This window comes from Capra hircus, chromosome 12 (genome assembly GCF_001704415.2).
Source record: "Capra hircus breed San Clemente chromosome 12, ASM170441v1, whole genome shotgun sequence".
Classification (NCBI taxonomy): Eukaryota; Metazoa; Chordata; class Mammalia; order Artiodactyla; family Bovidae; genus Capra; species Capra hircus.
Window position 1 is genome coordinate 70455485 of NC_030819.1, and position 27554 is coordinate 70483038.

The 27554-nt window shown below is 36.8% G+C and overlaps 1 protein-coding gene across 6 annotated transcripts in view; it reads left to right on the forward strand.

Moving 5' to 3' along the window:
* ZC3H13 (zinc finger CCCH-type containing 13) overlaps positions 1 to 27554 on the forward strand; it is a 98472-nt gene that overhangs the window by 29503 nt on the left and 41415 nt on the right. For all 6 annotated transcript variants that reach the window (XM_018056760.1, XM_018056761.1, XM_018056763.1 and 3 more), the window contains 4 exons: positions 1506 to 1614; positions 11432 to 11571; positions 12559 to 12719; positions 18241 to 18438. In XM_018056760.1, coding sequence (XP_017912249.1) covers positions 1506 to 1614; positions 11432 to 11571; positions 12559 to 12719; positions 18241 to 18438 — 608 coding nt within the window. The remainder of the gene's footprint in view (positions 1 to 1505; positions 1615 to 11431; positions 11572 to 12558; positions 12720 to 18240; positions 18439 to 27554) is intronic.

Here is a 27554-nt window from a genome sequence, read left to right on the forward strand (position 1 = left end):
AGGCTCCTCCATCCATGGGATTTTCCAGGCAAGAGTACTGGAGTGGGGTGCCATTGGCTTCTCCAACACTAGTACTTAGTAATAGTTATATGTGATCTCTGGGGACAGTATTAGAGCCATATTGGAAAGCAAAAATTGTATAATTTCAATATGTAGGGTAAATGTTATTAAATATTTATATAAATATATGTATATACACACACATTTGTATGTGGGTTTAATTCACAGAACATTCAAAAGTTGCATGGCATATAGAATAATTCTTCATTGATATTTCACAGAATATATTTTAAGAGTAAAAATAGATGGTGTTCCTTTTCCTCCTTTTTCCTCTTTTTGTCTCATGTACCAATAGGAGTGCACTTATTTTTTCCTTTTCTTTTTTTGATCTGTCACCATTTTGTCATGACTGGTTCTATTATATAGTCTTTTAATATTTGTCAGCCTCTGTTGTATCAGCAACTATATGTCATTTAGCAAGTAATTCTTAAAACATGACTTCCTACCTAAATAAGTAAAATTTCAGGCAGTTATATACTAGAGTTCTTTAAAAATAAGACAAAGATAAGTTAATTTATGTTGTAAGCAGCCAAATTTTATGTCTGGTAATGCCTGGAAAGAACTTTCAGCACTTAATATCCTTGTGTATTAGTGTCTTTCATAGTCAAGATTTAGTGTTAATAAAAGTGAGACACTGTGGTGGGAAGGTAAGAATTCCATGACACAGGTTATGTTTTCTTTCCACTTAGTGAAATGAGGTTTAGAGTTTTCATCTTATATAGTAGGATATCTCATTAAATTTTACAAGCTGAATTATTATTATCCTGCTTTGTGTATAGGCTACTGTTATACCTGAAATAAAATGTTAAACTTTTTTGCTTTTGGGCAAGAATGCTCGAGTGGGTTGCCATTTCCTTCTCCACAATATAAAGATAACTTTTCTAAATATTGTAGTTACCACACCAAAATAGGGAAAATCCCTTCTTTTAAGGCATTTATAAAATTATTAGTTAAGTTTGGATTTACCTTTAGGTGTCTTTAAATGCTCATTTGTTAGTGATATATAACGCATCCTGGATCAGCAGTTATTTTTGAGAATCTACTGTGAACAGTGTAACCTTTTTCTAGTTGTTTTAAAATATAATCACAGTTCCTCCTGTTGTATTTTATCCATTTTAAACTTTACCCCTGTAATGTTCGTGTAGAAACTGAATATGTAGTGTACTACCAAATGCGTATTAAAGTATTTGATTTTCATTGTATCTCTTAAAAACTTAAACTTCATACATTTGCCATTTTTTAGTAAAATAGATAATAGTACAGTCTTTTCATTGTGATGATACTCTAGAATTTGTTACTTCCTCCGCTTAGTGGATGAGTGTTTGCAAAACTGATTCTTTAATGAAACAAAGATGAAGTTAGAAATGCTCTGTATTATAGTAACTAACTCTTAACAGTTTTTATAAATGTAATAACCCATATGTATGTATGTATGTACTTTTTAGAAAGAATCTTCAAGAGGGAGACATAGGGAAAAGGAAGACATAAAAATCACTAAGGAGAGAACCCCAGAAAGTGAAGAAGAAAATGTAGAATGGGAAACTAATAGAGATGGTGAGTTTCAAAAATCTTTGTTTATGTAGTCAGTATATTGATTGTTCACTTCGTAGGTTTTTCTGTGGGCTTCAAACACTTTCCAGCCATGATCTCCCTATTGTTTCAGAATCTAATTGACTTGTGTGTCTTACTGAGTTATAAGGCAAGAAATGGCATGTAGCTGAATAAAAGCCAAGAAAGCTGTTCTCTCTAGAACTTACCTGTTCAGTATCATAGTACTTTGAAATTTATTGCACTTGTCAATCTTTAAGTTTCTCAGTATCAAGGTTTAAGAGAATTGAAATTTATGTTTATTGTTTTGCGTAAAATATTAAAAGTGAGATTTTTAAACCTTAAAGACCTAGGAAGATTATTTCCAAGAAATTATTGGATTTCATCTTTCAAGAAAGTGATATCAGATGATAACTGGGGGATTTGTTCATGAAAAATTAGGAAAATCACCTTTAAGTCATTGTCTTTTAAGAAATAAGCATTTATTTCCCATACCATGAGTGTTCTGTCTTCTCTTCTTTTGTGATCTACAAGTTGAGCACTGTAGTCTCACACTACCAAATACAGAGAGAAGGAACTCACATCTGTAGATATACTGGGCATTTTAATATAATTTATATAATTATTTCAGTAATTCAGCTTTGTTACTCTACTATACTTGTCAAAGTATAGTAGACTTTAAGAATGTAACTTCCTTCCTCATCAGATAGCCAAAAACTTAGACCAGGGGCTAGAAAATTATACCTTGTGGGCCAACCACCTGTTTTTGCAGTAGAATTTTATTGGAGAACAGCCATGTCTGTTGGTTACGTATTTTCTGTGCCTTTTGAGCTGCGGTAGATGAGTTGAATATGTGTGACAGCAAAGAGACTGCAAGCCTAAACTATTTACTACAATATTTAAGAAATATCCCTGAAAACTTACAGACTTGAAAAGTACCTTAAGAGTTCAGTTCAGTTCAGTCACTCAGTCGTGTCCGACTCTTTGTGACCCCATGAACTGCAGCACGCCAGGCCTCCCTGTTCGTCACCAACTCTTGGCGTCCACCCAAACCCATGTCCATTGAGTTGGTGATGCCATCCAACTATCTAATCCTCTGTCGTCCCCTTCTCCTCCTGCCCTCAATCTTCCCCAGCATCAAGGTCTTTTCCAATGAGTCAGCTCTTCACATCAGGTGGCCAAAGTATTGGACTTTCATCTCGAACATCGTTCCTTCCAATGAACACCCAGGACTGATCTCCTTTAGGATGGACTGGTTGGATCTCCTTGCAGTCCAAGGGACTCTCAAGAGTCTTCTCCAACATCACGGTTCAAAAGCATCAATCCTTCAGCACTCAGCTTTCTTTTATAGTCCAGCGTTCACATCCATACATGACCACTGGAAAAACCATAGCCTTGACTAGACAGACCTTTGTTGACAAAGTGATGTCTCTGCTTTTTAATATGCTATCCAGGTTGGTCCTAATTTTCCTTCCAAGGAGTAAGCGTCTTTTAATTTCATGGCTGCAATCACCATCTAAAGTGATTTTAGAGCCCAGAAAAATGAAGTCAGCAACTGTTTCCACTGTTTCCCCATCTATTTCCCATGAAGTGATGGGACCGGATGCCATGATCTTAGTTTTCTGAATGTTGAGCTTTAAGCCAACTTTTTCACTCTCCTTTTTCACTTTCATCAAGAGGCCATTTAGTTCTTCTTCACTTTCTGCCATAAGGGTGGTATCATCTGCATATCTGAGATTATTGATATTTTTCCCAGCAATCTTGATTCCAGCTTGTGCTTCCTCCAGCCCAGCATTTCTCCTGATGTACTCTGCATATAAGTTAAATAAGCAGGGTGACAATATACAGCCTTGACATACTCCTCTTCCTATTTGGAACCAGTCTGTTGTTCCATGTCCAGTTCTAACTATTGCTTCCTAACCTGCATACAGATTTATCAGGAGGCAGGGCAGGTGATCTGGGATTCCCATCTCTCTCAGAATTTTCCACAGTTTATTGTGATCCACACAGTCCAAGGCTTTGGCATAGTCAGTAAAGCAGAAATAGATGTTTTTCTGGAACTCTCTTGTTTTTTCAACAATCCAACAGATGTTGGCAATTTGATCTCTGGTTCCTGTGCCTTTTCTAAACCCACCTTGAGCATCTGGAAGTTCATGGTTCACATGTTGCTGAAGCCTGGCTTGGAGAATTTTGAGCATTACTTTACTAGTGTGTGAGATGAGTGCAATTGTGTGGTAGTTTGAGCATTCTTTGGCATTGTCTTTCTTTGGGATTGGAATGGAAACTGACCTTTTCCAGTCCTGTGGCCACTGCTGAGTTTTCCAAATTTGCTGACATATTGAGTGCAGCACTTTCACATCATCATCTTTGAGGATTTGAAATAGCTCAGCTTGAATTCCATCACCTCCACTAGCTCTAGCAATTTGAACATCAGTACTTTTGAAAGAAATCTATTCCATCTTTATACAGTATTGTCTGTTAAAAAGTTGTTTCTAAGAACAAATAGGAAACTTCTCTATTAGTTCATTGGGATTTCAAAAGTAATACTAATACCTCCTATAGAATAGCAGTAAATATTCCAAACCTTGACTGTTCAAATTTGAATGGCTTTTTCTCAATTCTAAGGGATTAACACTGAAGACACCCAGCATTGTTCCTTTTCATTTTAATTATTGTTTTGAAAAAAAATTCTGAAAGACATTGGATGCTTATTTTTTAAAATAGAAATTTCTGTATTTCCGTTACAGTAGTACATGCTAATTGTTGAATATTTTAAAGGTTCAGAAAAGCCTAGGTCAGTTTGCTCCTTTTTTCATAGTAGCTCTTTCAAACCCTCTCCTTAAATCTCCACCCTTCCAACCCCTTTCTCCTACTTGCTATTTATAACACACAAGTGATGTAACTCTTTATCCACAGACTCTTTCAGCTTCCTGCCAGCACATCTGTAAACTAGTTTTTATTCACTAAACTTTTTTTATTTCCTTCTTGTTCTTAATAAGAGGCTTCCCTCCTTCTGCGTGAGGTTAGAGTCCCCTGATTTCCTTCCACCTCTGCAATCTTATTTATCTTACACTCCCTTTTTTAGCTTTAAGATCCATCTTGGCACATTTTCTCTTTTCACCATATTATTTTTAGTCATTTCCTTGTTTATTCCCACTTTACAGCTAAGTTGTACCTTTTCACTTCATGTTTATTCCGTCTTCTGATGCGCATCTTCACTAAAACTGCTCTTTAAAGTCACAATAACCTCCTTTTTGCTAAATAAATGAAGACATACTTGTCTCTTTCTCCTGTAATCCTCTGCAGCATGTGATACATCCCATAACCTTCCTTCTTGAAACAGTTTCCCCTTGGCATCCATCTATCACTGGTGGGGTTTTCTGTCTTCATATTCAAACTCTTTGTCCTTCCAGAGGCTCCTTGTGTACTATCTATCCCTTCCCAATGCTTTGCTCTAAACTCATCTTTAAAAAAACTAAACTGATTTTTACTGCAAGAGTCTTTTATATGTAAAATTCTTTTAAAAGATAAGTAAATGTATTTTATAGTACTTTTATATGCAAAATATTCACATGTCTGTTTCTTAGGTTTTCTCTTGATTTTAAAACTCATAGGTTCTGATTATTATAAATTGCTATGGTTTAAAAGTTTCTGTTTGAAGAAATATTGAAGTATAGAGTTAGAGAGTGAGACTGACCTCATTTAATATGCTTACCCTCTACATTTTCAATCTAAATAGCAATTTTAGCTAGACTCAGAAGAAGTTTGGTCTGTATGAGTAGTTCTTAAACATTTCGGTCTCAGGACACTTTTCACTCTTTTTAAGGACCCTCGAGAGCTTTTCATTTTGTGGATTATCTGCTTCAGTAGTTTCCATTTTAGAAGTTAGTTCTGAGAAAATTTTTAAATTTTAATTTGTTAAATAGTGGCAGTAATAAATCTAGCATACAGTTATATGGAAAACAGCCATGCTTTGCAAAGCAAAAATAAAAATTGGAGGAGGTGGCAATGTTTTAAATGTTTTTGCAAATCGTTTTAACTTCTTAAAGTAAACTTCTCAACTACCTTAATGAAAGATACCTAGATTTTTGTGTCTGCTTCCGCATTCAGTCTGTTAATGATGTGACGTCTGGAAAAAGCCCCAATATACTCTAGAGATTGAGTAAACCAGGCAAATAGTGTAGAATTATGGAAATACTTTTGACCTTCTGGAACTCCAGAAATTGATCTCCCTTGGGGATCTCAAGGAGTCCTCATACTGCTCTTTGAGACCCACTTGTCTTTAGAAGCTGCTTTAAAAACTTTTAGTTGTTTCTCCTTCCCACTTCCCAAGACTTTTTTTCCCCCCTCATTTTCAGTTTTTCTCTCCAGATGAAATCATGCTCCCAGGGCATCATTAACATCTACATATTAATGACTCCAATATGTAGAGCTCTTAATTGGTACATTACCAGTTGGATATCTCTGCCTGAGTTCCATATCTTAAAGGCACCGGTTTTCCTACTGGTTTCCCGAAAGTCTAAGGGTCATTGTTGAGTCTCCTTCTGCTCAACCCAGACACTTAACATAAATCTTAAACATTTCTATCTGTTGAGTGTCTTTCAAAACCACCTGTTTCTCTAAATTACTAGTACTAATATTCTAGTTCTTAAGATACTTATTTGTTGTCTATAAGTGTGTTTTACAAATAATTCTCTAACCTCATGTGTTGAGGTTAGTCTTGTCTCCTAAATCATTTTCCACTTAAACCCCAGACTAATCTTCACAAAATATTTCTTTTTATTAAAGTATAATAATAACTTTCAGAAGAGTACATGATTCATTTGTACAACTTACTGAATTTTTACCAATAGAACAGGCTTGTGTAAGCAGCCTGTTCTTCATCAATACATAGGAAATTACTCGTCTCCCATAAGCCCCTTCGTACTCCCTTTTTTCAGTCACTACTTTCCCAACCTCCACTTCCTGAAGGTACCTGCTGTCTTGATTTTTACCAACATGGATTAGTTTTGTCTGTTTTTGAAGTCTACATAAATGAAATCTTTAGCATGTACTCTTTCTGTACTTAGCCAAAAAAATATGTGAGATTTTTGAACATAGTTATAGTTCGTTAATTCTTATTGGTATATAGTAGTTCATTGTATGAGTATACTATAACTTACTCATCTTTCTGTCAATAAACATTTGGTTAATTTCTAGTTTGGGGCTATTTTGAATAAGTTGCTACTCCTAATCATACCTTTGATAAACATGTACTCATTTCTCTTGAGTTTATGTTTGGGAGTAGGATTGTTGGGCCATTGAGTCTACATATGTTCATCTTTAGTAGATAATATCAGGTCAAAACTAGTTCTCCTTTCTATGGTATTTTTGCCTTTTTCATCATAATCATTCTAGAGATAGGTGGTTGTTTCTTACTGTGGTGGTTTTAGTGTACATTTCCTTAATGAGTAACAAGTTGACAATTTTCTCAAATTTACTGGCCACTGTGCCACCTGTTTTGTAAACTCTATAGACTTTTGTCTACTTCTTTATTGTTAACTGCTTTTTTTGATTGTTGAATTTTCTTTATATTAGAGAAGAAAATGGCAACCCACTCCAGTATTCTTGCTTGAAGAATCCCATGGACAGAGGAGCCTGGCGGGCTATAGTCCATAGGATCACGAAGAGTTGGACGTGACTGAAGCACACAGCACGTTCTTTATATAGTCTGAATATGAAATCTCTTAATCAGTATACATATTATAAATATCTTCTCTCACTCTCTGAGTTAGAGTGAACTTATAAAAGAATAAATTAGTTCATTTCACTCCCCTGTTTAAAATTCTCTGATTTCCCATTGCCTACAGGATCAAGTATAGATTCTTATGTACCTATAAAACTTTTGATTATCCCCAGTTGTTTTATGTATTTCCAGCTCCCATTCCCCAAGTCTTTATTTTTCGTTTGGTTCTCTAAACTTACCATATTTGTTTATCACAAAGAACAATGCAGTAATATAAAAAGCAAAAGCACCATTGTAGTAGAAGAGAAAATGTATGAATATATTTGGAAAACCTTGGAGGTATGTACATTCTCCTAAAATAAGCATAAAATGCAGAATCCATAAAAGATTTGATTGTATAAGGATTTAAAATTTTGTACCTAACTAAACATAGACGTCATCTATTAAAAACAGATCACAAAAGAAAATATTTGACATGTGTCATGTGTAAGCATATAGTAAAAACACTGTATTAACATATAATGAACTTCCGCAAATACATAAGGAGTTCAGTTGAAAAATGGGCAAAAAATAAAAAAATTGAATATGTAATTCATAGTGGAAATAGAAATGGCCAGTAAATGCTCAGCTTTACTATAGGTGAATACTGGTGAAGATAGAGAGATAATAGTCTTCACCCATCATACTGGAAGAAGTGAAAAATACTAATATTATCAAGTGGAAGTTTACTTTGGTAAATCTGTTTCTGAGTATAAAAGTGGAAGTGTGGTCTCTTAGTCATGTCTGACTCTTTGTGACCCCATGGACTGTAGCCCGCCAGGCTCCTGTGTCCATGGAATTCTCCACGCAAGAATACTGGATTGGGTTGCCATTCCCTTCTCCAGGGAATCTTCCTGACCCAGGGATTGAACTGAGGTCTCCCATGTTGCAGATAGATTCTTTACTGTCTGAACCACCAGGGAAGCCCCCAAAATTTCTGAGTATAGTTTGGCGATATTATAAAATTATAATATAATTATATTAATATAAATATTAATATAATCAAATTCTGAGTATATCTGGCAATATACTACTACTTGGCAATAGTATAGTTTGTCAGGAAAAAAAAAAAATATTGTTTGCCAAACAAACAAGTGTAGTTTGGCAAATTAAAAATTACACTTACTCCAGCAAATTTAATTCAAGAAATCTGTTCTGAAAAGAAAATATTCACACTTGTAAACCAAAATAGGTATCACAATGTTCTTTGAAGTCTTGTTTATAATAGCAAAATATTGAAAACAAACTAAATGTCAGAAGGAAAATGGTTAAATAAACTGATATGTTTATATCATGAAATGTGTTGCTGATGTTAAAATGAAGTTGTTTGACCTTCTGTATGACATGGAGAGATCTTTCTGTAGGGCAGTGTAGAAGACTATAAATTTAAAGCTTTATTTTTATATCTATTATTAGTTGCAATAGATTTCTAAAACTAAAATTGTCATATTAAAGGGTATGAATGTTCTTAAGGCTTTTACTCATGACTACCAAATTATTGTCCAGGCTGGATGTATTAGTTTACATCTCTACCTCCAGAGAATGAACATGCCTTTTATCTGTACCTTTGCCAGTACCAACTATTACCATTAAGGGGGAAAAATGGCTCTTTAATCCATGAGAAAGACTTATTTATCTATCATCTGCATTTCTTTTTATAAATTGCCTGTTCATGTCCTTTGACCATTTTCCCTTTCAATTAGTAGGAATTCTTTATATATAAAGAATGTGAGTGATATCCATTTTTTTGTGCTTTAAGCAATCAAGTAGGACTCCTTTATCTTTTTTGTTTTTTAGTTCTTCATTTTATTTATTTACCCCCAGGTTAAGAAATGATGATCTTAAGTGCTAAAAGTGTGACTTGAGAAGGTTCTTCAGTTTGTAAGTAGTCAGTCCCAATGTGGTCAGGTGTTAGGATAGCAGTCAGTGAAATTTCCTCCTCTAGGCTTATTGGCATTAATAACAGAGAGATAACAGTGCCAGTTGGCTCTGAAAACATCTATATGCATTTGTAATGAAAGTCTGTATATCACTCTTCCTTGTTTTCCCCTCTTTAATCTTCATATTCTTTTCTTTGAAAGGGTAAATAGAAATAGATGCATGGTATCAGATCTATTGAAGAGATGGACAGTTCTAATCTAAGGAACTGCTACAAACCACTTATAATGAAAATGTTATAGATCATTCAGAAATAGCTCAGGTACACATTAGTATTAAAATTACTTTTAGTAATGATATTAAAAAACAAAACTACAGAAACAGGATTGTACATTTAATGTAACCTTAATACTAATGAATCTTTAGGAAAAGCAGGGAGATAATGAATCACATCATATACAGTATCAAATATTAAAGGTTTTGGTAGCCTTAATACTGAGAATTTGTAGCCGAGTATTTTAATTATATCTTTAAAAAATTCCAGCTAATCAAAAACCCAATCCCCAGTTCAGTTCAGTCGCTTAGTCATGTCTGACTCTTTGCGACCCCATGAATCACAGCACGCCAGGCCTCCTTGTCCATCACCAACTCCCAGAGTTCACTCAGACTCAAGTCCATCGAGTCCGTGATGCCATCCAGCCATCTCATCCTCTGTCGTTCCCCTTCTCCTCCTGCCCCCAATCCCTCCCAGCATCAGTCTTTTCCAGTGAGTCAACTCTTCGCATGAGGTGGCCAAAGTACTGGAGCTTCAGCTTTAGCATCATTCCTTCCAAAGAAATCCCGGGGCTGATCTCCTTCAGAATGGACTGGTTGGATCTCCTTGCAGTCCAAGGGACTCTCACGAGTCTTCTCCAACACCACAGTTCAACAGCATCAGTTCTTTGGCGCTCAGGCTTCTTCACAGTCCAACTCTCACATCCATACACGACCACAGGAAAAACCATAGCCTTGACTAGACGGACCTTAGTCGGCAAAGTAATGTCTTTGCTTTTGAATATGCTGTCTAGGTTGGTCATAACTTTTCTTCCAAGGAGTAAGCGTCTTTTAATTTCATGGCTGCAGTCACCATCTGCAGTGATTTTGGAGCCCCCCAAAATAAAGTCTGACACTTTTTCCACTGTTTCCCCATCTATTTCCCATGAAATGATGGGACCGGATGCCATGATCTTCGTTTTCTGAATGTTGAACTTTAAGCCAACTTGTTCGCTCTCCTCTTTCACTTTCATCAAGAGGCTTTTTAGTTCCTTTTCACTTTCTGCCATAAGGGTGGTGTCATCTGCATATCTGAGGTTATTGATATTTCTTCCGGCAATCTTGATTCTAGCTTGTGTTTCTTCCAGCCCAGTGTTTCTCATGATGTACTCTGCATATAAGTTAAATAAGCAGGGTGACAATATACAGCCTTGACGCACTCCTTTTCCTATTTGGAACCAGTCTGTTGTTCCATGTCCAGTTCTAACTGTTGCTTCCTGACCTGCATACAGATTTCTCAAGAGGCAGGTCAGGTGGTCTGGTATTGCCATCTCTTTCAGAATTTTCCACAGTTTATTGTGATCCACACAGTCCAAGGCTTTGGCATAGTCAATAAAGCAGAAATAGATGTTTTTCTGGAACTCTCTTGCTTTTTCCATGATCCAGCGGATGTTGGCAATTTGATCTCTGGTTTCTCTGCCTTTTCTAAAACCAGCTTGAACATCAGGGAGTTCACGGTTCACGTATTGCTGAACCCAATCCCCAAACAACCCAAAATGACTTACAGAAAACCAGGAACCTTAAGACTGGTTTTTCATAAAGAAATTTGCTATATCAGTTTTAAGTGTTTATAGAAACAGTATGCTGCCATGCTTAGTCAATCGGTCCTGTCTGACTCTTTGTCACCCCATGGACTGTAGCCCGCCAGTTTCCTCTGTCCATGGGGATTCTCTCAGCAAGAATACTGGAGTGGATTGCCATGCCCTCCTCCAGGTAGAAACAGTATATATTTCCTTTATTTTTTAGAAGTGTGTTACTCTTATTAAAGAATCTACAATTTTAATTTGTATAAAAAATAGTTGAAAAAATTGTTATAATTTTTGGTATAGATAACAGTTTTTGAAAAGTAATGGAATTTTTATTTTAAAGATTCTGACAATGGAGATATTAATTATGATTATGTTCATGAGTTGTCATTGGAAATGAAGCGTCAAAAGATACAGAGGGAATTAATGAAGCTGGAACAAGAAAACATGGAGAAAAGAGAAGAAATTATTATTAAAAAGGAGGTATGCTCTATTGAAATATGTTAGTAATTAACATCAACATGGATATTGATTGCAGAACTCATTAACTGCTTGCTACATCTAAAATTGTATTGGGATATTGATACTTCATACATGTTAATCAATTAATCTTCACATTACTCTATTAGATAAATAGGGCATATTTTTAATATTGAACAGATAAACAAAACTGAGTTTCTGTTGCCTGGAGTCACCAACTAATGTGAAATGGAACTTGAATCTAGAGACACCTCATTTTTAGGCCCATGCTATCTCTATAGAGTACTTACTTCTAAAGAGTAGAAATAGATAAAATATATTTGAATATAATTTGTGATTTTTCTGAGGAGATTTTGAAATTTCATAATTTGTTTGCTTAATTGATACTAACGTTAATAGTTGTGTGGCAGATATAGAAGGGGCTGGAGAACCTGATGCCCCCAGGTGCTGAGCAGAGTTCTGTTTTAGACTGTCTGTGATAAACTTGGATATCCTACCCCAGCCATGCCAGCTCCAGTCAGCTCTCTCTGCAACCCTGCTGTCGCTTCCCTGTTAACAGTCATAAGCTCCAAATAAGAGCCTGCAAACTGCCTATGACTTCCCTGGTGGCTCAGGTAAAGAGTCTGCCTGAGGTGCAGGAGACCTGGGTTCAATCCCTGGGTTGGGAAGATCCCCTGGAGAAGGAAATGGCAACCCACTCCAGGATTCTTGCCTGGAGAATCCCGTGGACAGAGGAGCCTGGTGGGCTACAGTCCACAGGGTCACAAAGAGTCAGACATGACTGAGCAACTTCACTTTCACTTTTGATGTTAATGTTGGGGCAGTTAGCATATTGGTTAACAGTATACGTTTAGGAGCCAGGCTGATAGTAATGTGTGGTGGCTGTTATAACACTTAATGTTTTATCTGAAGTTTATTGTTGTTGCTTTGTTGTCTGATTATAGCAACTGTGATTGGTACACTTTCTGACTTACTGAATTCTTTTGAAAGGTTTCACCAGAAGTGGTTAGATCAAAGTTGTCTCCATCACCTTCTCTAAGAAAGTCTAGCAAATCTCCAAAGAGAAAGTCAAGCCCTAAGTCATCATCTTCAACTAGCAAGAAAGACAGGAAGACAACTGCAGTTTCCTCTCCATTGTTGGACCAGCAGAGGTCAGTAGGGTGATAAATAGTGCCAGAATGAACTAGCTTTTTCTGACATGATATTCAGAAGAATTACTTAGTAGATTACAAAAGGATTCTTTTAATACATTGAGCATTTAATGTAAGCTTTTTTCTTAAAAAAGTATGGAAAGTTTCCACTTAAAATTATAGAGAATGATGAAACAGAGATCTGTGTCATACCTGTATATGCTTCAGAACTCCCCCCCCCCCCGCCCAAAAACTAAGCAGGTGTATTTCCTGACCTTCCCTCTTGAATTTGTTGTTTATGATACTTGTGCATGTGTGTTTATACTTCGATATCATATTATCTTAAAATATATAATATTTTCATTTATTTAATCTTAATATAGATATAACTTTTCTTCTGCAATTTACTGTTTTACTTAGCTTTTTTTTTGTAGTTTTTTACATTTACCTATGTTGATATATATATATATATAGCCATAGTTCTTTCATATTAATATTTATATATTTACTTTTTTGTTGTTGAACATTTAAGTCATTTCCAGGTTTTAGTTATTACAAATTATGCACAGTGAACAACATTCTTCTTGTCTCCTGGTGTATGAAGCAGTATGAATACATTTTTTAGAATTGTTATAGTAGCCAGTTGAAAGAGTAAGGATAGAAACAAATTACATTGGGGGGTTGAAAATAAGGCAGGAGATAGTTTTCCATATAGTGTCATCTGTACTCTTTAAATTTTATTTCAGTTAAAGGGCATACACTAATTTATTATTTAAGAACAAAGCTAAACCTTTTCTCAATATTTGACCAGTTGGTAGATGTCTGTATGATCCCATAATGAAATTTATATTTGTTCTCCCTCTAGTTTCTGGAGGCTTTAACCCTATTCTAGACTTCATTTACTTCTTGCCTAGTTTATTATTAATATATCATCCTACACACTATATTTACTGTATCTAGGGTCCATTCCCTCACACATGTAAACATAGACATTCAGCTGCCATAACCGTTCACTTTACAGATGTTGTAAGAGATGTCTTAAAAGAAAAATTCCTGTTAATTTATTATGCCATTGAAAAACTCAGTAGTTTTCCATTCTATTGAATGAAATTCAGATTTTTTAGAGGGGAATTCATACATTGATCTTCTCGGTCTTGTCCATATTTTTGTCCAATGTTCCTCCTACACTCATCATCCTGACTCATAGTCCTTGAGTGTCTAGCTCAAATTCTGTCTTTCCATTAAGATTTCCCATTTCTCCTTACTGAACATAATTTCTGCTCTCTTTGTATATCTATCAGATTTTATTTATACCTTTTGCATAATACTAACTGCTATTTCCATTATTATATTTTAGCCGTGGCATACATGTTTTACAACTTCTATTAAATTTAAGCTCCCTGAAGACTGGCATCTTGATGGTTCACTATTCTATCTTTCCATAGCATCTACTCTTCAAAGAGCTTTGCGTTGTAATAAGGCACTCTGTAAAGCAGGCTTAATTCTCTCCTTTGCTCCTGGAATTGAGTAAAGGGATATGAAAGAAGTCAAACTACAGAGTGGTACGGTTTAACCCACCTGCTCTTTTACCTTTTAACTAACCAATTATATAAACTCCCCTAATTCCATTTATTTCCCCCCAAAACCCAGGATGCCAGAAATACTCTTTTTCATTTTCTTACCCTTGTTATTTATGAAGTCTTCAGTATTTAGTCTCTTCACAGAAAGTTTTGATACCTATTTAGTTGAAGGGTTAGTTTCATTTTTCCTGTAGTCTTCTCTAACAGTCTTATTGGTAATTCACTTATCCTTTCAGCTGCCCAGGTGACATTAGTGGTAAAGAACCCACCTGCCAATGCAGGAAACTTAAGAGACGCAGGTTCAATCCCCAGGTTGGGAAGATCCCTGGAGGAGGAAATGGCAACCCACTCCAGTGTTCTTGCCTAGAGAATCCTGTGGACAGAAGAGCCTAGCAGGCTGCAGTTCATGGGGTCACAAAGAGTCAGACATGACTGAAGCAACTTAGCATGCACACATGAATAATTATATTGATGTAACTATTATATTTTTGTATTATGTGATCCTGAGTTTAAGATGCATCATTAATTTAATAATAGAAACAGAAGGACCTGGAAAACAGTACATTGAAGATACAAAGAAAACACTGAGTTGGATATAGCACTTGTGTAGTCATGCAGTTTAAATTGCCTAGAGTGTGTCAGGTCATCAACTTATAGTTTCATTGTGGATCATATGATAAACTGTTTGAAGACATTCAACAATAAGTAATGATTAGAATTTCAGTTAAAATTCAGTGGAATATTGCAATGCCAGTAAGTAAACCGAGGGGGAAATCAGGTAAACTGACTGCTTGTTTTTACGTGGTTATCATATTGAAGGGGCAGAGATAATCACAGACAAATTAAGACTCAAACTTCTCCCTGAAAGTTAGCAGTTTTCTTTGACATTTGTTGTGAGAGATAGTCTGATACTAAGCTTTATGCTAAGATAATATGTGAAGTATGTCAAAAGCTATTCAAAAGAATTAAGTTTTGGGGAGAGAGAGATAGGCTCTACAAAGTGATGGAAATGGATAATTGAGCTCTGTGCCACAAATAGGAAGTGGGCTCTGTGCCTCTAAAAGGACGATCGTTTGACTTTAAAAATGTTGAGAGATCTTGCTGACTGCACAGTGCACAAGACCAGTTTGGCCCATTCTGTTGAAAGGCACTTGCAAACTCTGTCTGTAACACAACTGTTTCCCAACTAGTGAATGCGTATATTTTTGAAGGTATTTGAAGAAATTCTGCACTTTAGTGAGTATAGTGGCATAATCTTGGTTGTTATGATAGCTTACTCCCAGAATGTGAATTTAACACAACCAGAAGTTTCTCACTCAAGCAAAAAATGGGTATTTCTGATTAAGAGGTGACTCTCCTATACATGGATTTGAGTAGCTAAACTCCTTCTGACTGTGGCTTCACTTTCCTGTATTATTGAGGATCAAAAAATGAAATAGGCAAAGAAAAAAAGAGTATTGCACTTATTTAGTTATATAGTTTATAATTACCTGGAATATGAGAAGCTTTTTTATCAGTCAGGCCTGGAAGTGGTATACATCACTTCTTCTTATGTTCTTTTGGCCAGAACTTGGTCATTTAGTCACATATAACTTTATAAATGTCTAGAGTTATTGTTCAACAGTATGGCCTGGACAAAAGTTTAGTAAATACCTGGTTAGTCTCTGTCACAGGCAGTAATGTGAAAATACAGTTTGTGTCAAGAATTCCTCTATCATTTTGAAATGATAATGGTTGAAAATGGCTTTTTAGTAATTTTGATACTATCTGTACCAACTATTGATTAGTGTGTCATTTTTTTAATTGGAAGACAATTACTTTACAATGTTTTGGTTTTTACTATACAACAACTAGAGTCAGCTATAAGTATACATGTCCCCTTCTTCTCTGCTTCCCTCCCCAACCCCCAGTGTGTCTTTTAAATGGAAAAGACATTTATCACTTGTCTGTTAAATACATTAAAAGTTTCAGTCATTTCATAAATATGCAGTGAGATAATGTAGCTAATAATGGTTCTTGGCAGGAGATGAGGATGAAAAGCAGATTTGGTCGTATTTTAATAATTTCTGACTTGCTAGATGGTTTACCCTATCTGTGATAACAAGTAGGGAGAAAGACTAAGGCAAATTTTCTGAATGCCCACTCTGAGTCAGTTGCCTTTTTAATCTGTTTTTAGTCTTACCAGCAATTCTGAGGAAGATACTACCTGTTACTTTTTAATTTAGCTAAGGAATCTTGGGCTAGAGAACTCTAGGTCACAGGTAGTAAGTTCTGGGATTTTGGCTTAGGTCATCATTTATAAATATCAGTAGGTACTGAAATAAGTAGCTAGTGAAAACTTTCCAGATACCTGAAAAGAAAGGACTCCTTTAAAACTCAGTACCAGACTGACCATTCCATGTTGCAGAAAATAGGAATGAATTGAAACAATAAATTCATTCAGAATTTTAGTATGATTTGAGAGGATATTGCATTGATCTGTTGAGAGCAGTTGATCGTGAAAAAATTAAAGCACTCTGTGAACAAGGATATTTTGGAACGAAAATGATTTTTATACTGGGAATAGCAGAATAATGAGATTGCCAAATTTAGAATTAAAAGAAAACTTATTGAATTTGAAAACACATTTAAGATACTGGAAAGCAAAAGGAGAGATGGGAATAATGAGAAATAATGGAGAAGTGACCTAGGAGATACGCAGTCATTGCAATAAAGCAAACTAGAGAATTGATGAAATAAGAATAGGAAAAACAATGAGCAAAACACTTAAGGTTTCAGATTGAAACAGCACATTAAGTACTGGAAAAGGTTAAAAAAGAAAACCTAGATTTATCTTGGTGAAATTTTTAATTTCCAAAGGATAATGTATTATAAGCATACCAACAGGAAAGCTGAAAAACCTGCATAGCAAAAGTAATTGACTCTCTTTGGACTTTTCATCCAAAACACTAAATGCTGCAAGATACTGTAACAGTATTTATAGAACTCTGAGAGAAAAGGATATCTTTCTGAAACCCTCTAGTATTCAGTCAGACCACTGTCAAGGTATGAAGACAGACAATTTGTAATGTGTAAGGGCTCAGAGTTACAGCAATTAGTCAGTTCCAGATGGATTAAAACCATGAAAGACAAAATTCTAAAATTTAAAGGATCATCTTTGTAGTCCAAGAATTGGAAAAGGTTTAAATGAATGTTTAAAATATAAAACAAAGATTTAAATAAATATTTACTAACAGTGCTTAGGGTTTCATATATACTTGATGTCATTGTCCTTTATAATGCTGAAAACATGGAAGCCACCTAAAAACCTTATGAATGTGAAATTGTTTAAAGAAGTTATAGAGCATATCTATTAAGGGAGTTCTGTACAGTCCTTAAGAATAATTATAGGAACCCACTTTTTGTTATAGAAATATACCAATACTGTATTTAATACAAACAGTTTTTAAAAAACATTGCATTATGACTGTGCATATGGGGGTGGGCAGGGAGGGAAAAAGGAAAAGAGACATAGAAAAAGTGTGGACGTTTGTCCATGGTGTTACTATGGGCCGTCCTTGGGTAATGGAATTGTAGGTGATGTTTACTTTTCTATCTACTTTTTTATAATAAGCTTAAAATTTTTCCAGTTCTTTTTTTTTTAATGATATTTTCTTTCCTGAATCTCTTCCTAGTCCACCTCTATCTTTTCTCAGAAATCTACCTTTTAAAAGTATATAATAAGCACTGTTAATGAAATAGGTAGCAAGTAAATCTTTGCTCATTTCTCTGTTTTTTTTTTGTTGTTGTTGTTGGGGGAGATATTGATTACTAGTATATGAAATAGTAAATGGCAAGTTATTGAAAGGAATGCTAACCATTCTTTAATCGTGCTTTGTTAAAATGAAAAAAAAAAAAGAAAAAAAACCTTATTTCACCTTCTAAAAGTCTTTAGACTTCTGACAGCTTTGTGTTAACTTTAGGAATTCAAAAAGCAACCAAAGTAAGAAGAAAGGACCTCGAACTCCTAGCCCACCCCCTCCTATACAGGAAGATATTGCTCTAGGGAAAAAATACAAAGAAAAATACAAAGTGAAAGACAGGATAGAGGAAAAACCAAGAGATGGAAAGGACAGAGGACGAGATTTTGAAAGACAAAGAGAAAAAAGAGACAAGCCGAGGTAAGTAGGATTTTTAATAATCTTACTTTCTTAAAATCTGTAATACTATTCAGAAGCTTTTAGGCATTACTATCCTGGATTTTTTAGTGTTTTTTAAACTCTACCTAATAATTAACCATATTGAAGTATGACAACTGCAATAAATGGTAATAACATAACAAATCATTATTATCTAAGAAACATAAAATTTCTAATTTTACCCACTTTTAAATGTGCAGTTCAGTATTGTTTTATATATGCGTGTGTATATATATATATTTTCACAGTGTCATGAAACAGATTTCCAAAACTTTTATCTTACAAATCTGAAACTCTGTACCCCTAAAACAACCTATCCCCCACTCCCCAGTCCCTAGTAACTGCTATTCTGTCTATTTCTATGAATTTGACTCCTTTAGATACCTCATATAAATGGAATCACTTTGTCTCTTTGTGACTGGCTTATTTTACTTAGCGTTAGGTCTTCAAGGTTTATCCACGTTGTGCACATAACAGGATTGCTTTCCTTTTTAAGGGTGAATAATATTCCATCATCTATATGCCACATTCTGTTTATCCATTCATTTGTCAGTAAACATACAGGCTGCTTCCACCTCTTGGCTATTGTGAATAGTGCTGTTATGAATATGGGTATGTAAACATCACTTTAACACCCTTCTTTCAGTTCCTTTGGACATAGACTCAGAAATGGGATTGCCAGATCATATGGTAGTTTCATTTCATTTTTAATTTTTGGAGAAACTTCCATACTGTTTTCCATACCAGCTGCACCACTTTATAGTCCTGTTAAGAGGGTTACAAGAGTTTGAGTTTCTCCACATCCTCATCAACACTTGTTGTTTTCTGTGTTTTGGATAGCAGTCACCTGGACTGGTGTGAGATGATACTGTGACTTTGATTTGTATTTTGCTAATGATTGGTGATATGGAGCATCTTTTCATTGTTTTCCTGCCACTTGTATGTCATCTTTGGAGTGATGTCTATTTAAAGTCCTTTATGCATTTTTAAATTGAGTTAATTTGATTCTTCTTGTTGAATTATAGAAATCCATTATTCTGGATGTTAACTCCCTATCAAGTACATGATTTACAGGTATTTTCTCCCTTTTCATATGTGGCCAATTCATTCTTTTGATGGTGTTTTTTGATGCGCAGAAGTTGTTAAAGTATGATGTGTCCTATTTGTTGATTTTGGTTTTGTTGCCTGTGCTTTTGGTATCAGAAGTAAACAAAGAACTGGAGTTTCAGCTTTAGCATCATTCCTTGTACTTTGGCCACCTCATGTGAAGAGTTGACTCATTGGAAAAGACTCTGGTGCTGGGAGGGATTGGGGGCAGAAGGAGAAGGGAACGACAGAGGATGAGATGGCTGGATGACATCACTGACTCAATGGACGTGAGTCTGAGTGAACTCCGGGAGTTGGTGATGGACAGGGAGGCCTGGCGTGCTGCGATTCACGGGGTCGCAAAGAGTCGGACACGACTGAGCGACTGAACTGAACTGAACCGAACTTGCAAAGAAATCCCAGGACTGAACTCCTTCAGAATGGACTGGTTGGATCTCCTTGCAGTCCAAGGGACTCTCAAGAGTCTTCTCCAACACCACAGTTCAAAAGCATCAATTCTTCGGTGCTCAGCCTTCTTCACAGTCCAACTCTCACAACCATACATGACCACAGGAAAAACCATAACCTTGACTAGACGGACCTTAGTTGGCAAAGTAATGTCGCTGCTTTTGAATATGCTATCTAGGTTGGTCTTAACTTTTCTTCCAAGGAGTAAGCGTCTTTTAATTTCATGGCTGCAATCACCATCTGCAGTGATTTTGGAGCCCAAAAAAATAAAGTCTGCCACTGTTTCCACTGTTTCCCCATCTATTTCCCATGAAGTAATGGGACCAGAAGCCATGATCTTTGTTTTCTGAATGTTGAGCTTTAAGCCAACTTTTTCACTCTCCTCTTTCACTTTCATCTCCCCTTCACTTTCTGCCATAAGGGTGGTGTCATCTGCATATCTGAGGTTATTGATATTTCTCCCGGTGATCTTGATACCAGCTTGTGTTTCTTCCACTCCAGCGTTTCTCATGATGTACTCTGCATATAAGTTAAATAAGCAGGGTGACAATATACAGCCTTGATGTACTCCTTTTCCCATTTGGAACCAGTCTGTTGTTCCATGTCCAGTTCTAACTGCTGCTTCCTGACCTGCATACAGATTTCTTAAGAGGCAGGTCAGGTGGTCTGATATTGCCATCTCTTTCAGAATTTTCCACAGTTTATTATGATCCACATAGTCAAAGGCTGTGGCATAGTCAGTAAAGCAGAAATAGATGTTTTTCTGGAACTCTCTAGCTTTTTCGATGATCCAGCGGATATTGGCAATTTGATCTCTGGTTCCTCTGCCTTTTCTAAAACCAGCTTGAACATCAGGAAGTTCACAGTTCAGGTATTGCTGAAGCCTGGCTTGGAGAATTTTGAGCGTCACTTTACTAGCATGTGAGATGAGTGTAATTGTGGGATAGTTTGAGCATTCTTTGGCATTGCTTTTCTTTGGGATTGGAATGAAAACTGACCTTTTCCAGTCCTGTGGCTGCTGCTGAGTTTTCCAAATTTGCTGGTATATTGAGTGCAGGACTTTCACAGCATCACCTCTTAGGATTTGAAATAGCTCAACTGGAATTCTATCACCTCCACTAGCTTTGTTCGTAGCGATGCTTTCCAAGGCCCACTTGACTTCACATTCCAGGATGTCTGGCTCTAGATGAGTGATCACACCATCGTGATTATCTGGGTCGTGAAGATCTTTTTGTACAGTTCTTCTGTGTATTCTTGCCACCTCTTCTTAATATCTTCTGCTTCTGTTAGGTCCATACCATTTCTGTCCTTTATCGAGCCCATCTTTGCATGAAATGTTCCCTTGGTATCTCTGATTTTCTTGAAGTGATCTCTCATCTTTCTCATTCTGTTCTTTTCCTCTATTTCTTTGCATTGATCGCTGAAGAAGGCTTTCTTATCTCTTCTTGCTATTCTCTGGAACTCTGCATTCAGATGCTTATATCTTTCCTTTTCTCCTTTGCTTTTTGCCTCTCTTCTTTTCACAGCTATTAGTAAGACCTCCCCAGACAGCCATTTTGCTTTTTTGCATTTCTTTTTCATGAGGATGGTCTTGATCCCTGTCTCCAGTACAGTGTCACTAACCTCAGTCCATAGTTCATCAGGCACTCTATCTATCAGATCTAGGCCCTTAAATCTATTTCTCACTTCCACTGTATAATCATAATGGATTTTATTTAGGTCATACTTGAATGGTCTAGCGGTTTTCCCTACTTTCTTCAATTTAAGTCTGAATTTGGTAATAAGGACTTCATGGTCTGAGCCACAGTCAGCTCCTGGTCTTGTTTTTGTTGACTGTATAGAGCTTCTCCATCTTTGGCTGCAGAGAATATAATCAATCTGATTTCGGTGTGGACCGTCTGGTGATGTCCATGTGTAGAGTCTTATCTTGTGTTGTTGGAAGAGGGTGTTTGCTATGACCAGTGCGTTCTCTTCACAAAACTCTATTAGTCTTTGCCCTGCTTCATTCCGCATTCCACGACCAAATTTGCCTGTTACTCCAGGTGTTTCTTGACTTCCTACTTTTGCATTCCAGTCCCCTATAATGGAAAGGACATCTTTTTTGGGTGTTAGTTCTAAAAGATCTTGTAGGTCTTCATAGAACCTTTCAACTTCAGCTTCTTCAGCGTTACTGGTTGGGGCATAGACTTGGATTTCTGTGATATTGAATGATTTGCCTTGGAGATGAACAGAGATCATTCTGTTGTTTTTGAGATTGATTTTAAAAAAGTCTTTTTAGGTGCATAATAATTTAGGCTAGGGGTAAATATAGCTGAACAGAATTATATGCTACATTCATAATTGTTGTTTAGTCACTAAGTTGCAGCTGACTCTTGGAATTCCATGGACTGTAGCCTGCCAGGCTCTTGTGTCCATGGGATTTTCTAGCCACAAACACTGGAGTGAGTTGCCATTTCCTTCTTCAGGGGATCTTCCCGACCCAGAGTTTGGACCTGTGTCTTCTGTGTCTCCTGCATTGGCAGGCAAATTTTTTACAACTGCACCACTTGAAAGCCCCTATTCGTATTAGCCTTGTGTTAAAATGAAATTATTTTATAAATATCAAAATAATTGCGTTGGGGGGTGAAATCTTTTGTATTTAGTCCAGTTGATCAAGGCTTGGGCTCTCTTTTAGGCGTGATATTGAGAAAATTTGTTGAACCAAAAGAGAAGCTTGTATTTTGCCTCCAAAATCTAGAGTGGTATTTATGTTATGAAAAATTGTGCTCTCAACCCTTTGTCTATCATGTTTAGAGAGTAAGAAGAAAATTGTTTTTCAGGGAGGTTTTCAGTAGCAGTAAGTAGTTGCAAAATTTAGCCCTATTTAATGATTTGTCCAATCATAAAATAGCATATAGAGGCCGAAAATTCAATCTAGTAGATACGTGGACTGTGTTGTATGTAGTGAGATTAATGAAATAACAGATAACCAGCCACACTATCGAAATCTATTGCTGGCTGTGGTTCAATGCTGTCTGCTGGTAATTTTTTTTTTTTTTTACTGACAGTTAAATGACCTGTCATCGGATAGAACTTCCGAGATAGTGGCAGGGATTTCAAGAATCTCCCTAATTTGACATACAGTTTGTTGGCCTGAGCTGAAAACATTGTGAGTCTGAGTAGTTGGTCTAGAGACTTGAAAACCATGCTTTACCTCTCTCTCCCCCAAGCCTGGATTGCTTGCTGTTGCTTGGCAAGGGCTGATCCTCAATCTTCACCACCCCATCCTATTTCAGGAGAAAGGGATAACTTTAACTTGATGTTCCAAGTAGAAGATAGGAGCCAATTGTCCTAAATTTGTGTTATGCTGGTGTGCTTTGTTTCTGGGCTTTATTGAATTTTAACTACCAGCTCTTTTACTCTTCAGTTCAGTTCAGTTCAGTCACTCAGTTGTGTCTGACTTTCCAACCCCAAGAACCGCAGCACGCCAGGCCTCCCTGTACATCACCAACTCCCGGAGGCTACCGAAACTCATGTCCATTGAGTCGGTGATGCAATCCAACCATCTCATCCTCTGTCGTCCTCTTCTCCGCCTCCCCTCAGTCTTTCCCAGTATCAGGGTCTTTTCAGGTGGCCCAAGTATTGGAGTTTCAGCTTCAACATCAGTCCTTCCAATGAACACTCAGGACTGATCTCCTTTAGGATGGACTGGTTGGATTTCCTTGCAGTCCAAGAGCTTGGAAACAGTTTCTTCATGTGCCAGGGATGCTGGATATTGGTTTCTTCTGACTTTTGATCACAGTGATGGGTACAGTTTTTAGTTCACTCTAGTCATGTAAGTCTCTTGAACCAGATTCTGAAAAATCACTTTATTTAAATGGCACATAATTCTGGGCTTGAATATGGTTGAAGGATGTGCTGATAATAAGTCTTAACATTCTTCTTTATTCTTTAATTGAGGTTTTTGAAATAATTCATTTCTACATAAATACAAAAATGAAATTGAACCGCAGTTATTAGTACTTGGACAGAGGAGCCTGGCAGGTTATAGTCCGTGGGGTTGCAAAGAGTCAGACGCAACTGAGCGACTAAGTACATACTCTACAAAAATATTGAATCACTATGTTGTACACCTGAAACTTATTAATAAAGAAGACTTCTCTGTTCAGGGAATTTTCCAGGCAAGAATAGTGGAGTGGGTTGCCGTTTCCTTCTCCAGGGGATTTTCCCAAGTCAGGGATCGAACCGAGGCCTCCCACTTTGCAGGCAGATTCCTTACCATCTCAGCCACCAGGGAAGTCCCTGTTTATATAGAGTCCATTTAGAGCTATTATAAAATATTGGCTATATTCCCTGTGCTGTACAATAAATCCTTGTAGCTTATTTTATACCTAGTAGTGACTTACTTTTTAAAATGTTTCTTACATAAACAATAAAGCCTAAATATTTCTATGTGTGAAATGTGTACCATTTTGTGTTCTATTTTATCACTGAAAGGAGAGTTGATTTTGATAGTGTCCATAGTTCATTTAGTGTTTTTTAAGTGTGTTTTTTGCATGATGATTTTAAAGGTTGAATTATGAATTTTAGCTGTGATAGCTTACAGTGAACACAGATTTGTGATCTCCGAAGATTTAGCTTCGGGATCAGGGACCAGGCTTGATCACTCAAGAGTTTATGTGTAGCAGAGTTTTGTTAAAGTGAAAAAGGGACAGAGAAAGCTTCTGACACAGACATCAGAGGGGGATAGACAATGCCCCCTGCTAGTCTTAGCAAAGGGAGCTATATACTTTTATAATTGGTTATTACAGTAAGTCAAAAGAATGTCTCAATGTTGTAAAGGCCCACTCCCATAATATACATTTTAAAATAATGGAATTAGAACTAACAATAAAAAGATTTTATAAGACCCACTCCCACAATATACATTTTAAGATGACAGGATTAGTCAGAAGGTTCTCAAGAAGGAGAATCATGTCCTCAAGCAAGTTACATTCAGTTCAGTTCAGTTCAGTCACTCAGTCTTGTCTGACCCTGGGATTCCTCGGACAGTAGCACGCCAGGCTTCCCTGTCCATTACCAGTTTCCGAGCTTGCTCAAACTCATGTCTATAGAATCGGTGATGCATTGTTGTTATATAATCCTTAGTAGAGAGTTTAAGCTGAGTTGTTTTGTTGTGTAATCATCAGCTCTGGGCTTAATGAAAAAAACATGTGTCCTTTTCTCCTCCTCCTCAGGGACCCTGGACTTCTTATCAACTTACCTAAGAATTGACTCTCAGTTACATTATATAAGCATATTTTCGTATTTGAGAAATAGAAACCATTTATTGAGAAAAATGGGTGTTACAATTTTTACGAAAGTCTGGAGTAAACATATCAGTTTGTAGGTGGAATTACTTGCATCTCAAATGAAAGGAACTTTCATTTTAAATTGCATAAATTTTCACATCTTTCCTTCAAGTATACCCTGAATATTCTCATTCCATGTTGTGTAATAATTATAGCAGCATTAAAAAGCTTTTGAATGACATCAACTCAAGCTAAAGATTAGCTTTCCTTGTGTTTTATAAATCGCAGTGCACTTGCTGACCGTCTACAGTTTTCTGTTTTAAGATACCGAGGCTTCTGTTTGTGCAGTCAGCTTTCCTTTGGTCTTTATTTCAGTGTCAAATGTCACCTCTTTTTTCCCTTCTGATAGGAAATCATTCAGTTTTAGAGTGTACTCAGTTCAGTTCGATTCAGTCGCTCAGTCATGTTCAACTCTTTGAGACCCCATGGAATGCAGCACGCCAGGCCTCCCTGTCCATCACCAACTTGCTTGCTCAAACTCATGTCCATCCAGTACGTGATGCCATCCAACCATTTCATCATCTGTCATCACCTTCTCCTCCTGCCTTCAGTCTTTCCCAGCATCAGTGTCTTTTCCAGTGAGTCAGTTCTTCACAGCAGATGGCCAAAGTATTGGAGTTTCAGCTTCAGCATTAATCCTTCCAATGATTATTTGGGACTGATTTCTTTTAGGATGGACTGGTTGTATCTCTAAGCAGTGCAAGGGACTTTTAAGAGTTTTCTCCAACACCACAATTCAAAAGCATCAATTCTTTGGTGCTCAGTTTTCTTTATAGTCCAACTCTCACATCCATACGTGACTACTGGAAAAACTGTACCTTTGACTAGATGGACCTTTGTTGGCAGAGTAATGTCTCTGCTTTTTAGTATGCTGTCTAGGTTGGTCGTAGCTTTTCTTCCAGGGAGCAAGCGTCTTTTAATTTCATGGCTGCAGTCACCATTTGCAGTGATTTTGGAGCCCAAGAAAATAAAGTATGTCACTGGTTCCATTGTTTCCCCATCTATTTGCCATGAAGTGATGGGACCAGGTCCCACGCTCTTAGTTTTCTGAATGTTGAGTTTTAAGTCAACTTTTTCACTCTCCTCTTTCACTTTCATCAAGAGGCTCTTTAGTTCTTCTTCACTTTCTGCCATAAGGGTGGTTTCTTCTGCATATCTGAGGTTGTTGATATTTCTCCCTGCAGTCTTGATTCCAGCTTGTACTTCATCCAGCCCCACATTTCTCATGATGTACTCTGCATAGAAGTTCAATAAGCAGGGAGACAATATACAGCCTTGACGTACTCCTTTTCCGATTTGGAACCAGTCTGTTGTTCCATGTCCAGTTCTAACTGTTGCTTCCTAACCTGCATATAGGTTTCTCAAGAGGCAGGTCAAGTGGTCTGGGATTCCCATCTCTTTCAGAATTTTCCACAGTTTATTGTGATCCACATAGTCAAAGGCTTTGGCATAGTCAATAAAGCAGAAATAGATGTTTTTCTGGAACTCTCTTGCTTTTTCCATGATCCAGTGGATGTTGGCCATTTGATCTCTGGTTCCTCTGCCTTTTCTAAAACCAGCTTGAACATCAGGAAGTTCACGGTTCATGTATTGCTGAAGCCTGGCTTGGAGAATTTTGAGCATTACTTTACTAGCCTGTGAGATGAGTGCAGTTGTGCAGTAGTTTGAGCATTCTTTGGCATTGCCTTTCTTTGGGATTGGAATGAAAACTGACCTTTTCCAGTCCTGCGGCCACTGCTGAGTTTTCCAAATTTGCTGACATACTGAGTGCAGCACTTTCACATCATCATCTTTTAGGATTTGAAATAGCTCCACTGGAATTCTATCACCTCCACTAGCTTTGTTCATAGCGATACTTCCTAAGGCCCACTTGACTTCACATTCCAGGATGTCTGGCTCTGAGTGAGTGATCACGCCATCATTGGTTATCTGGGTCTTGAAGATCTTTTTTTTGTATAGTTTTTCTGAGTATTCTTGCCACCTCTTCTTTATATCTTCTGCTTCTGTTATGTCCATACCATTTCTGTCCTTTATCGAGCCCATCTTTGCATGAAATGTTCCCTTGGTATCTCTACTTTTCTTGAAGGGATTTCTAGTCTTTCCCATTTTATTTTCCTCTATTTCTTTGCATTGATCGCTGAGGGAGGCTTTGGTATCTCTCTTTGCTTTCTTTGGAGCTCTGCATTCAAATGGGTATGGCTTTCCTTTCCTCCT